General features: G+C 39.6%; 1 protein-coding gene across 6 annotated transcripts in view; it reads left to right on the top strand.

Moving 5' to 3' along the window:
• The window catches only part of adgrl2b.1 (adhesion G protein-coupled receptor L2b, tandem duplicate 1), a 136,320-nt gene that overhangs the window by 53,646 nt on the left and 68,340 nt on the right, over nucleotides 1-14,334 (top strand). For all 6 annotated transcript variants that reach the window (XM_084732756.1, XM_084732757.1, XM_084732754.1 and 3 more), the window contains exon 3: nucleotides 6,307-6,520. In XM_084732756.1, the coding sequence (XP_084588882.1) occupies nucleotides 6,307-6,520 (214 nt within the window). The remainder of the gene's footprint in view (nucleotides 1-6,306; nucleotides 6,521-14,334) is intronic.

The raw sequence follows: 14,334 nt of genomic DNA, 5'->3' as shown, positions 1-14,334 counted from the left end.
TGCCTCACAAATTTCAGACACGTGGAAATGGAAATTTTGAAGGCTGTCTTTGTACAGTGCAAGCTGAATTAGCAGAAGAAGTACTTAGTTTGTCAGTTCAGAGGCATGTGCATGGACAGTGAAGTGTACTTTTGTTTTATTTAATACATAAAAGGTTTACCGCAGTGGTCTCTTGGATTTTATTTTTGCTAAGCTAATTTTATTCCTTGGCCGACAATCAAAACGTTCCACTGAACAGATTAGAAATACTGCAGTAAAGAACAAAGGAGCTGGAGAAAAGAGCCAAAACACTGATGATGCTTTGTTCCCTAATATTAAAATTTCAAATGCGTTTTTTATTTTTTTCTGTCCTACTTTATGAATTTCCATTGTAAATCATTTCTCCACCAGAGCAAAACATGCTGTATGACCACTCTGTCACTCCGGATATTGGATTATGGAGGCATCCCCTGCTGTTGGAGGAAAGGCTTGACTCTAAGATCAGCTCTTTCTTCCAAAGATGTTGGCTACCAGTAATATCGGGAATAAAACAACGTAAAGAGACAAACTATCTTGAAGCGCTCCTGCTGTGACCACGGTGGGGGCACTCTTATTTGACTAAAGGCTACACCGTCCTTTATGCTGCAGAGAAAGCGTCCCTGTCAAAACCAAGCGCAGAACAATGGGGGCCAGCCTTGGGGAAACAGGGCCATTTGCATGCAGCTGTTTGCCGTTTCCAGGACCACAAAGGCCAATCAAAGGAACCTTAATGGAGGATGACAAGCGTCAACCAACGCCTTTGCTCTCTGTCTGTGCCAGCTCTCGCCACTCTGTCTACCCTCCAAAAATGGCCCAGATTTTTTTTTTTTTTGACTGATCAAACATTCCTCCAGTTCTTTCTCCCACCATCTGAAGACTCCTAACAGGCGTTTGTAAGGGTTAAAGGTTGGTCACGACTGTGCCCTTAAGAGCTAACACACAGAACAGATGAACCTCGACATGTGTGTTACGGTGGGACCACCGTGTTTAACTATATCAGGGCTCAACCATTAGGATTGCCCACATCCCTGGGGCAAATAATATACCACATTGGGCTAGAAAATCAAGCAACTCACTTGCCCTACTGGGAAAGTAGTAAAAAGAATTACACTGGTGAACTATTATGATGATTGAGTAATTGTCAAAGTAACTTTTCATGCAGAATTGACAAAAAAAAAAAAAAAAATCATATTTAACTGATTATGTTTTGGTTTGGGACTGATAAAACAAGACATTTAAAGACACTACCTTGGTCTTTGAAAAACTGGGATGGCAATTACTATTTTATTGATGCTGCAGCCCTAGATTAAAAATGAGAATTAACTTAAATCTTTGTTTTTATCTAATAACAAACAATAAATTAAACAAATTGTACAGGGGGAAGTAAAAATTCTGAACCATTAATCTTAAACTTGTAAAAAAAAATCTCTATATATATATACACACACACACACACACACACACACACATATATATATATATATATATATATATATATATTTAAATGTTACAGTAAAATCACAACCTGTCATTTTTACACTAAATTTTTACAGATTAAACAAATGAGATACACTTTTTAATTTTGTTAACATAAATTAAACCTGCAGGTAACAAGAAGTAACAAAATCAACGTGAGAAATCTGCTGTGAAATGAACTGTAGATGAAGTAAAGAAGAAGAAATATTACTGCAGAAGAAGAAGAAGAAAGCAGTGTTAATGTTTGGCTAGCTAGCTACAGTGTTGCTAGTGCTAACTTTAACTCTGTACTCTCTAACAAGTTGCACATCACTCACAGTGTTCACAGTGTTTTCCCTGTCCTGAAAAATGTGTCTTATCAGTCACCGTTTCAGCCGTTGTCCTTTGTTCTATAGATTATTTCACATTTAAGGCACTGGTATGTGTTGCTTAAACTTTTCTGAGGATAATGGTCGCTAAGGCCCCTCTAGCGACGCAAGTAGCTGAGGGCAAATACTTAGAGATGAAAGAGTTCCCCCTTTACAACATCCTAAGGAAATTCTTAGGATGATTTTATGTAACTATTTTACTTCTGCTATTTATGAAACTGGGCTCTGGTGCTAATTGGCTAGTGCAAAAAAAAATGCTCCAGTTTATTTATTTATTTTTTTAATGATCAAACATTCCTCCAGTTCTTTCTCCCACCATCTGATGTCCTGACGCAGAGGAGTTTGTGAGGGTTAAAAGTTGGTCACGACTGCACTCTTAAGAGCTGACACACACAGCAGATGAACCACAACATGTGTGTTTTGGTCTGGCGCTTCTTGCAGTCGCCAAATGGCAATATCTCGACACCAAAACCTCCATTATCTTTTCGTTTCATCTCCAGGGTTTTAAAAGCCACCGAGTGAAACTCTGTGGATGGTTTCAGATGCACCCATCTGAGCCACAGTGCCACTTCCAATTTCAAGGGTGTTGATAGAAAACAAAATATGTATTATGAGGTGGGGGGATTGTCGGCAGTGAATTATAGGCTGTCAACTGAGAGAAGGAGAAAAACTCCCAGAATGCAACATATTGAGAAGCTGTCCCGGCCCATGCTTTGCTCTCTCGAGCTCAATAGACGGCTTAGCAGGCAGGTCAGGGGGGAGGAATCTGAAAAGCTACTTTCCTCAGTCACTCACTGACCAGAATGCATGATAAGGCTTCATGTCAACAAGGCCAGGGATAGGGATCACAGCCAATTATAGCTAAGTCAAAGTGGTTACCATGGCAATTTGACTAAATGCTCTATATAGAGCATTATTCAATTCCCTCACTGATTGTGTAATTTAAAGTTAATCTGAGGTACAGATACAGAGAGAGCAGCCCCCTGTTCCCTTTCTTCTTTTTTACACACACGCAGGGATCGTGTTATGGATTTTTTCCTGCAGCTTTCTTGACACCGTTTTCCCTGCAGCTGGTGCCCTTCTGTCGCAGTCTTCAACTTCTGCAAAGTTGAGCAGTCAAACAAAGCACAGAACGTGAGATGAAAAGCTTTTCATGCCTCCCTAAGACATTGACATTTGTGCACACAAACAGTCTACCAGTCTCTCCAAAACCTCGCAAAACTTGTTTAAACCGAGAAAATCAACAGAGAGAAATACCTACATCCAGAAACCTTTGTTGTCACAAGGTTTTTCCTTCTTAGCTGTGTTTAAATCCTCAGATCTTAAGCAACATCCAGTTAAGTCGACCAAAAATATATTCTCTTTCAGCTCTCCACCTCCTCCTCCTCCTCCTACAGAGCAAAGAAATCTCCTTTATATATATTTTAACTTTTTCGACAGATTTGTCATTACTCGCCCAATTACAAGTTGACAAGACCGTCATTAATGAGGCCGAGACTATCCGCAGTTTGGAGAGGAGGCAATTTGTTCTTTAGGCCGCCAGTACAGTCTTGATACTCCCCCTAATTGATGTAGTGTTAGCCTATGACCAGAGAGATCTATACAGGCGAGGGAGGAGGAGACCGGCAAGGCACAAGCCTAATCAATCGCTCGGCCTCTGTTGACAGCAGCATGCCATCGTGCCATAGTGGCCTGATAGATGGCCAGAGTCTCCAGCAGACAGCCAGAGAAAGGAGGTTACACAGGCAGATGGCGTGTGCATGTGTGAGGGTGTTTTTTTTTTTTTTTTTTTTTTAGCCCGAAAGACGCTCAGGATTTTAAAACCCCATGAAATGCATACTTTTCTGCCTGCTCTCTGTGGCTGCCGTGATAAACCCGTCACTCCTTCCATGAGGAATGGCAGGCGGGACAATCATTAGTCTTCGCAGTAAAGCCGGCGACTTCACTCTGTGTTTTATCATCCACCATTCTGGACAGGTTTTCTGAAAGGCTTTGGGTAATTGTAGTGGTTATTGGAATAGATGGAGTGACCCCACAGCCCTCCACTTATAGTCCGGCTACACTGACGTCTCCTAATGAGGTGATAAACAGTCCAGCTAAGCAGAATCTACTGGCCATTAGATAGATCATGGTATTATAATGAAATGTCTAGTGGCTGAATGCCAGAGAATTTATACCATTAGTTTCATATTTTGTTATACTGCTACCACTACTAGTGTGTGCAGAAGTTTCCCCTAATACACGATGACTTTTCATACTCTCAACAGTGTATGTTTCACAGATGTCGGTGTGTTTTTTCTCTTCTGTTTGCTTGTGTGACATGAACAGACTGACATAGAATATCATTATAGCTGAGCCAGGCACAGCAGGCTGAAATGACTAGCAGACATGTGGGTCGGGGGTTTCAGGGTAGGAATTTCAAGCCGGAATCACTTCAACTTTGAGCCGTTCAAACAATGCTAATTGCGTCAGGCCCTGACTGTCAAAAGTGTGAGGATAATTAGAGTGAGGGGGCAAAGTGAACCCGGGGTGGTAAGCGTTAGTACATGACAATGCTCGGGAGCCAATGGGAGCAGGGAAAAAGGTAACAGGCTGAAAGGAGGGCTAATTAGCAGAGAGCGGTGCAGAAAATACAAATGGTAGCTGCCCCCTCAGGGACCCACTATTGCTGCAAACAACGGCGATTATTGACAGTTCATGCAGCGCTCTGCTTGCACTTCTTAAATGGAACACATTTGCATGTTCTACTTAGATTTTACCTAATTGTTTTCTCAGAATTGCAGACAGTTACATTTCTTTTGTTGTTTTTTTTTTTTTTTTTTTTTTTTTTTACTTTGGATCATTTTAACCTTGGATAATGGATTTCTCTTTTCTTCCTTCATTGCTTTTTCTTTTCTCCTTGCAGATCTCCACACCTGTAGTTTCACACCATTTGTGACATGACATTTCATTACTTTGAAAAAGGAAATACAGAAGAAAAAACTGTTTAACTGAAATCTGTGGACAGGCAGATTTGAGTGATAGTGAAACACCCACTGTGTAAAATTTACAGGGATTTATCGGCAGAATACAGCAGAAATGGAATATATTATAATGTGTTTTCATTAGTCTATAATTAACTGAACCTAAGAATTGTTGTGTTTTCATTTCATGGATGCCGCCATGTTACACCGCCATGTTTCTACAGTAGCCCAGAATGGACAAACCAAACGCTGCCTCTAGATATGTCCTTTTACATTTTTTTGCAAGTTTTGCAGCTGCTGTAGTTTCTCCTACATGCTTGGAAGGGGAAGGTGAGGTTTGCAGTCTCTCAGCACATCACTAGATGCCTCTAAATATATAGGTATATACTATGTATGTAATATGTTATTTTCCACTAGAGATACCACTAAATCCAGATACTTTATTTGGCAAAGCACGAATAATGCAGTGGAAACATATTTCTTCTATCAAACTGATTTCTTGCGACTCATAAACAGACACTTACTTATTCACTTAACATTTGACATTATTATGAACTGGAATTAATGTGAAATGGGCAAACAAAAACTGTTATTCCAGAGTATAAATTTCAAAGGAGGACTCTAGTGTTGTTTCCTTGATCTCTGATGACATGTCATAGTTATTTTATGATACATTTCAGTAAATATATTACAGATTTTCTCTTTGAAACTGACTTAAGAACTTTTTTACTTTGCAAATCTCCATATCTGTAGTTCCACACTATTTGTGAAATGACAAAAAGGAAAATACAGACGAGTAATCTATTTCATTGTAATGTGCTGAAAAGGGGGGGGCAGATTTGAGTGAAATAGTTAATTTTCCCCCAAAGTAGAGCTATTTGGCTGCGCTCCCATCTGCTGTGTTCCATGTATAGATTTTTCCTCCTGTGTGGACTCCAGACTCTTCGATCGCCGACACTGTAAAATGGATTATATTACACTCCATTCTGCCGGGATTCTGCCTTTTTTTTCCTCTATCTCGCTTTACAGAGCAAGTAAAGCAAAAGAAACAAATGAGGGGGGTTTGCACGACTGTAAAACAAACTATCCTCGGTCCAGATAGGTTTGGCTCTGCGGTGGATGTTCTCTAGGTGGAGGCCTTCCTGATGTCTCTGTAGCCTTTGTGTTTGCTCAAGAATTTATGAGGTTACCATTGGGTCTCCGATGACTTAGATTAGATGCTTTAGCCAACATCCACGACCACAGAGAGATGGAGAGATGAATTGTTTCGTCTTTCCCCATTCCTGTATCGCGTGTAATGGTCCGTCTGTTTAAAACTGTGGTAAATATTGGACTGCTGTCGCCTATTTATTTTGTGCCAGTGGATTTTTAACCGCGTGATGTGTGGTCTTTATTGTACTGAAGCAGTGATCCCTCTCCACTCATTAATTTTATTATTTTGCCTAAAAGTTTCTTCTCTGTCTCCTCTTCTCCTCTGGCAGGGTTCAGCCGGGCCGCTCTTCCTTTCGGGCTGGTCAGGAGAGAGCTCTCATGCGAAGGATATGCAATTGATCTCCGCTGCCCGGGGAGTGATGTCATTATGATCGAGACGGCCAACTACGGCCGGACTGACGACAAGATCTGTGACGCTGACCCGTTCCAGATGGAGAACGTCAACTGCTACCTCCCCGATGCCTACAAGATTATATCACAAAGGTAAAACGCTGGGCAGATGAGGGATCTGATTTCACAAACATAACCAGGATCTGGGGAGGCAAAATACGGACCTGTTTTTGCCCCCTCCAGGGTTCATACAGGGGCTGAAAATCCTTGAAAACACTTGAATTTTAATGTAGTGTTTGAAAAGTGCTTGGATTTTGGGTGAAGTGCCTAAAACTTCTTGAAATTTTAATGTCATTTAAGGCTGCGGCTAATGATTATCGTAATTAGCAATTTATCTGTCGATCATTTTCTCAGTTAACTGACTAGTTCTTTGGTTCAGAAAATGTCAGAAAATGTTGATCAGTGTTTCCCAAAACCCAAGATGACATCCTCAAATGTCAATTTTGTCCACAACCCAAAGATATTTAGTGTACTGTCATACAGTGATAAAGAAACCAGAAAATACTTACATCTAAGAAGCTGAATCAGAGAATTTGGACTTGTTTTCTTAGAAAATGACTCAAAATTATTAATCATTTATCCAAATAGCTGGCCATTAATTTAATAGTTGGCAACTAACCAATTAATCGACTAATTGTTGCAGCTGTAATAGCATTACTTTTGTAATCAATTCCTCACTAACTGTATGATCTGCTTTGTAGATAAAGTAAGAAAACAAGCAGAAGAAAGGGAGGTTATTATTTCTTTGAGTGTTGGCTTAAAAAAGACAAGATGTCATAGAAATTCTTAGATAATTTATATTCTTAGGTTGGGTACTATTCACAATTCAACCTATCCGATAATTGTATTGATACCTGAAATTTGGTATTACTCTCCCTGTAATAAAAAAAATATATATAATGAGCTGTAAAAAATGAGTCCAAGCATCTCAGTTTCAACTTTGCTATTTATTTAGAATATTTTGTTTTTTATTTTACACACTGCATGACATAAATCCCTCCCCACCTCTCTCTCTCCCTACAACCTGCAGCCAGTCAGTCTGTCACCAGGGCGTTCAGCGCTGTTGTTTGTGTCACGGATGAAGCACATGTGATACGCTTCCTGTTATTTTGTAGCTGCTGACGTTACTCCTGCTGTGCTTCAAACTGTGATATTCCCCTGTCAGTAGTCTGCTCTTCATGAATATTGGTTTCATACTAAGATTTCAGACATAGTAATTAATCCCACCTGCTGTTTTAACCCACTGATTAGCATGTTGGTGAGGAATTTCCGATGCAACCAGTGGCTGAGTGTTGGCTAACGCTAATAACAATGCTAAGCTAATGACAACAAAGACAGTGAAGAAAGCCTAGTTAACGCCACAATAATTTATCCGAGCTAATTAATCACCTGAAGTTGTTGACGCCTCACTTAAAGTTTTTTTGTGCATAAAGGGTTAAACTTTGGAGCTGGTTGCACACATACAGACATTAGCGACACACTCTTCAGCTTTTAGATATATTTTGAGTTTATTTATATATTAGACTTGTTGCCCTCGCCATCTTTGTACTTTGCATAAATAATATTACAGTGAGTGTCTTTGTTGCGTTTTGGAAAGTTTTTTAGCTGGCAGCTCTAGTTCATCCCTCACCCAGATGTGCTCTCAGGTGCTAAAGTTTGGCATTGATTGATTTATTTTGAACTGGTATTCAGTAGTATCAACTTAATTTAGTTTGTACCCTGAAAAAGTGCAGAGTTCAGTACCCAACCCTACAGATTACTGTATATAGGATGCCAAGTCTACTTAAAGACATTTCAAGTGAGTGAGTGAAATTACAATTTTGAGTATTCATGTATATAAATATGTAAATTACCACAGCTGTAAGGTGCTGAAAAGCTTAAAAATGCTTTTAAACTTACTGAATTCGACTTGTAGGAACCGTGCCCCTGTGATCTGCACACAAAAGAAATGTTGAAATTATCACCCTGCTCTTGCAGCCGCCTACGCACCGGACAATTAATCAACATCTCACACCTTTTAAATGTTTTTTTTTTTTATTCTTTCATTGACTAGATTATGTAGGTGGCATTTTGAAATTCAGAAAACTGGGGCGCAGATTAATTCTTGACAGGCAGGAATTGACATCCATGCGGCAGAGCTCTTCACACCAGCTGCGCGTTGTTGCTGCTGTTTGAGTCATAATCAGCGTAGCTCAGAGAGACTGCAAGTCACATGAACACCCTCTTAATTCCCTATCTGGAACATTGGGCTTGCTTTGTTCAAACACTTGTACGCATTGAAGTGGCTTTGCCTCAGGTAGTGAGCAATGCCCATCACCGTGCCTTTTATCCTGGTTACCCTCTCACAGGATTCTGCTTTGCTGTCAAACGACAGTGCAGCAACACTTCAACTCGACTGCTGCTTTACCCCTAGAGGTGTGTGTATTTTTAAAGGGCATTGGATGAACTATTCATAAATAGTAACCAGCACAGTTCATCTTCTAATGCACCGCTCTGTCCTGACCTGGCACCCCTAAAGCGAGCTTCTGAGCATCATCGCCCACCTTCCTACACCTCTGGGTTTCTTCCCCTGATTCATCCTCTCCTGTATTTACTCCCAGGAGACGCAGCGCTGCAGAACAGCTCAGGAATAGATCAAGTCTGACTCTGTCTTTCTACACTATGAGAAATGGAGGTGCTAATTAGAATCATTAAAGGGTTCTTTGGTTTGTCACATAGCATAGCCCTTTTTGGTTCATGGTAGAACCTTTTCACCCAGAATTTCACCCAGAACCTACTATGAGAGTTTCCACAGAGAACCCTTGTATGGAGGGGCTTCAATTCAGAACTTTTCCTCTTTCTAAGGGTTAGGGGGTTCTACAGAGAACCTTCTTGGATTGCAAGAGTTATATTTAGAACCCACCCTGGCACTTCTAATGAGAACCATTTTATATTTGAAGGGTTTTACCTAGAACCCCACCCAAGGAGTTCTACCAATAAGCCCTTTATATTACAAGGATTTTATCTAGAACCCAACAGTGGGGTTTTACTGTGAACCCTTTTATGTTACGGTACGAAGAACCATTTACAAAAGAGTTCCTTAAGGATTTCAACAATTCTTGAAGAACTCCTTCTTCCAAAAAGTGTTTTTTTTTGATAAAACAGGTTCTTAATGGAACCCTATTCCTTTCAAAGAACCTGTGACAACTTCTGAAGGAAATGGTTCTGGATAGAGCCTCGTCCTTTCAGGAAGAAACCTTTTGGAACCCGTATTTCTCAGAGTGTAAGTTTACAGCTCTCTGGTACAGTAAAGCGCCGCTGACAGTGTCCATGCCCTCTCGGTTTGACTGCAACCTGCTCCACCGTGCACCACATCTGTTGACAAGTCAGCCTCTCACTCGCTCGAGCTGCACTTCAAACTTATCTCCATCGTAGATTCCCCGGAGGCTGTGTGCGGAGTGAAAGCTTTGAGAAGACTCTGCACCACAAGCCCTTAACCAGAATTATTCTAATGATTCAGATCAGAGGAAATGGGCTCCTGACCATAATTAAGGTTGATGTGATAAACCAGGGATGTTAAAACAGTCACAAAGCTTTGGGAGACTGATTAGTCCTCCTTCAGTCTGCAGCGGAGTAAAACAAGGAGGATATTTAAACTACGTCACATTAAGACACAATGCGCTGCCAATATTGGGAAGATTACCAAAAAGGCGAAAGCGCCACAGACAGATAAACAAACATATTAAGCAAGATTGGAGAGATGGAAACAGTGGGAAGTCGCTGCACAGAGTGGCAGTTTTGTTGGTTTGGAAAATTGTGACAAAAAGTATTCATCAGCAGCCCGTTTCTCACAACAAAAACAACCAGACAGGCTTGATTTTCTACAACATTTGAATCAAAGTGATTTGTCAAATAAATGTTTGGTTGTTGACTGTGGCTGGATGAAAAATGGATGAAGAAACTGATGGAAACTGTTTAATATTCAGCCGGACATTCCCTCAGAGGTGTACTGTAAATGGAACGGTATGTCTGACCTTGTTGTCTCCACCTCTCTGTTTTCTACTTGTGTAGGTATAAAAACTATTCACACACACACACAATAATCTAAATGGCTGCTTTGCTGACTTGCATTACCTTATTTCAATGGCCACCTATTCTGTGACCCAGTGAAACGAACAGAATAAATCTTTTACCCGGTCAGAGGTGCAGCTCTGAGATAGAAAGCAAGCAGGATTCAAACACTTTGCTGCCATGAAAATCGTGCTCAGTGCAATAGAGATTACATGCAGTGATTTCAGTGGCAGTTTAAAACAGAGGAAGCGTGTCAAAATGCTTAGCAACAACACCTCCCTTCTCTCCACAGCACAAGCATCTAAAAATTGCAGTGGTATAAATGCCAGAGTGAATTCTTATAAAGAAATTAGGAGTGGTGGAAGAAGTGTTTTTTTGTTTTTGTTTTTTTACTTCAAGCCGCTTTAATCAATATTTTCTGTTAACAATGGATCAAATGACCTTGGGTAATGTGAAAACAGTCATTTGACAAATCCACAGAGAATTATCACCCTACTCTGCAGCTTTAACATCTTTTTAGCTCTTTTTTTTTTAGTTTTCCAGGCTGCAACTTTAATGTTTCCGTTCCGTCTCACCGCTCTCATTGAACTCTTCCAGCCAAAACAGGCAGCTGTTGTCAGCGAAAAAGCCCTGATAAACTGACTGTACAATACCTGCTCAGCAACAGCAGACAAAGTCACCAGCTTGGACATAATGGAACCTTGAGCAGCCAAAGAGCCAAATGTATTCCTCTGGAGTTGGTTGAGCCCAAAATGGAGCTAAAAGGAGATAATACTCCAAAAGAATGCAAATACATTTGCAGTACATGGTTACAAATACATTAGTCATATCAACTTAGAAAGGTGATAATATGTCAGTGTTGTGTTTACAGCGTATTGCACGACCCCCACACAAAAACAAAACAGTTAATGCAGATTTAAGTAAAAGTTATCCACCAGAAGAAAAAACCCTGCACTGAAAGTTTTACTTAAGTAAAAATACTTCACCCCCAGGTTGCTCACTGAGGCGGACAGTCCACCTAATTATTATATAAATTGTTATTTATATAGATTTCATGATATAAATTAGTCCCAAGTGGTTGACTCTATTGGTCTTACATTGGTCTTGCAAAGTTCAGGATGATTTAAAACAGTAGATGGTGTGTTGAGCCATTTTCAACCCATGAAAAAAATATTTTTATCACAATATACATAATAACATTTCATTTAGTTTACTGCTCAGAAAACATGTATGCTTAATGTGCTTAATGTATCCAAAGTAAAAAGGACAGTGGTGTTGGAGTGTTGAAATATTGATTGATGGAAACACAGGAAATATTATTCTACATTTTTAATAATAATTCATAGCAATGCATTACATTAAATGAGATAATCATATCTTTTATATGTTAATTCTTAATCTGCTATGCTAACTATTAGGGTTGGGCAATATACTGATATTATATTGATATTGTGATATGAAACTAGATTATTGTTTTAAATTTTGGACATTGTGATATGCATAAGTGTCTTCTCCTGGTTTTTAATGCTGAATTACAGTAAAGTGACGTCATTTTCTGAACCTACCAGACTGTTCTATTATTTGCCTTAACCCACTTATTCATTATATACACATTACTGATGATTATTTATTAATAATCTGTTTGTGTTTGTTTTGTGAAATCACCCATAGTCATATTTACAATATTGTTGCAATTTCAATAGCAACGTATTTGATCATAAATATCTTGATACTTGATTTTGTCATAATCATCCAGCTTTGCTAATTATACACATAGAGTAGATTACTTACCTCTGAAGTATTTAGAAATTGTACACATAAGTACTTGAATAAATATATTTTTACTAGTAGGAACTGGTGTCAGTCAGACTTCTAAACTCTTAGCTGTGAATTAAGTGGGATATCTGAGGATGTATGTGAAGTGCTCTCATGTGCTGTCAGTCAGTCACATTTTGATGCAGTGACCCTTCTCCCTCACAACAGCTCTCACTGCAGTGAAGAAGCCATGAAAGTGAATCTCTTAAGTGCAGCTGGCACCATATCGTCAGTGATGTTTAAACCATCGCTGATGGTGCTGATGCTATTTGTTGACTTCATAATGTGCCTTGCACCTTTTTATTCATATATAATGTTTAATAATCCATTAGTTTTCAAGGGAAGGGTTTTGTTTTGAAAATGCATATGTGGATTTTAGAGTGCAGTTGAAAAGTAAAGTCTCTTTCTGCTTAATGTACACACATTTGCCTTTTTATTTACAACTTTTAACATTCTGCACAGTTAAAAGCGCACAGTCAAGGTTTTGTGTGGTTGTTGTTGTGCCGCAGAATCCCATTTTGCAGCGACAAAAAAGCCTCTTTAATTACTAATGGTTCTTTGAAAGTCATGTCCAATGTTGAAATGAATGTCGAACTTGCATGACAGCTACTGACCTTCTGAAATATTTATCTCAGGCTTGCAAATTGTTGAATGACCTATTTTGGTGCCATTTTTTCCATGTTTGCCTCTGTTACTGCTGACATTATTCTCAATCCCTCGGCCTCAAGTGAGCTTGATTGAAGTGGAGCCAATTTCACCCTATGCAGTATTTACACAAACTCAGTCCTCTGCTGTTCCTTTATTCCCCCTCCCTCTCTACTTGAACTTTTTTAGCACAGACAAACATCTGCAAACACACACACACACGCACACACACACACACACACACACACACACACACACACACACACACACACACACACACACACACACTAACTTTGCAATTCACACATCAGACTGATAAAAGCTTATTTGGGGATTTTTCAACCTGGACCGATTTTCCCATGTTTTTGTGTCTAAGTGACGACTATTTTTGAAATTGGTCAAGTATTGAGGGAGAAGACTGCAGCAAGCACAAGCGAAACTAAGCCACAATGTAATCCTTCCGTCGAAGTATGTCCACTCAGAGTGCTTGTTTTTACCGTTGACAGGCTCAGATTGTTGTTATAAGTGTCTGACAACATCATGGAAAGGATCACTACACAGATAGACCTTTTTTTTTTTTTTAAAGAGTAAGATACTTGTTTTTTTTAAGCAGAAACAGCTGTTTTATTGCTCTCGTCAAACTAACCAGACTCCATTTACAGAAACAGTAATTTTATCATCGTAAAACGCACTTCATTCAACAGACACAGAATAAACCAAAAACCATTTGGCTTGTCTTTCCATTGCTTCAGCAATCATCAACTCTGTCTGTTTGGTCGAAATAAACCCTTAATTTACTGAGTCAGATATAGATGTTCTGGCTCTACACACCGTTTTGCCTCACTGCTTCTCTGACGTCCCTGATATTTTCACATCTAACACAGTGAATTAAGGGCTTATTTTGACCAATCCACAGCTGGTGATTGTTGGAACAATTGAAAAACAGGCCAAGGCGTTTTTGGTGAGTTTTATTTTGTTTCTGTTGAATTTGAATGATGATGATGACGATGGTGGTGATAAAATGACAGGAGTCTGCTGAGTTTGCTGCTTTTACACCAGGCAAAAAACCCCAGCTAACACCCACTAACATCTGGCTTTTGTCTGGAGTGGGAAAGGGTACAATCAGCATTCACTCCTGGGTCAAATGACTCTGCAGTAGTCACAGGCTCCAGCTCCGATCGGCAATGATGGAAACATAACCCCTTTTTTGGTGGAAACAAAGAAAGCTCTTCACCTCTGTCAGTAATTACATCTCTTTTTTTTCTGTCCATACACATGTGCTGCTTGCCTTAACTTGGTTTGATTTAGCCATCAGCTCAGCATGGTGTATTTTGCACCCGGTTGAAGGTGTGTATTAAACTGATTGCTGCTCCTCTTGAGTCAAGCAGGTGTAAAAC

Source organism: Lutjanus erythropterus, chromosome 12 (assembly GCF_056507025.1).
Source record: "Lutjanus erythropterus isolate fLutEry1 chromosome 12, fLutEry1.hap2, whole genome shotgun sequence".
Classification (NCBI taxonomy): domain Eukaryota; kingdom Metazoa; phylum Chordata; class Actinopteri; order Lutjaniformes; family Lutjanidae; genus Lutjanus; species Lutjanus erythropterus.
This window is presented reverse-complemented; position numbering and strand designations above follow the sequence as displayed.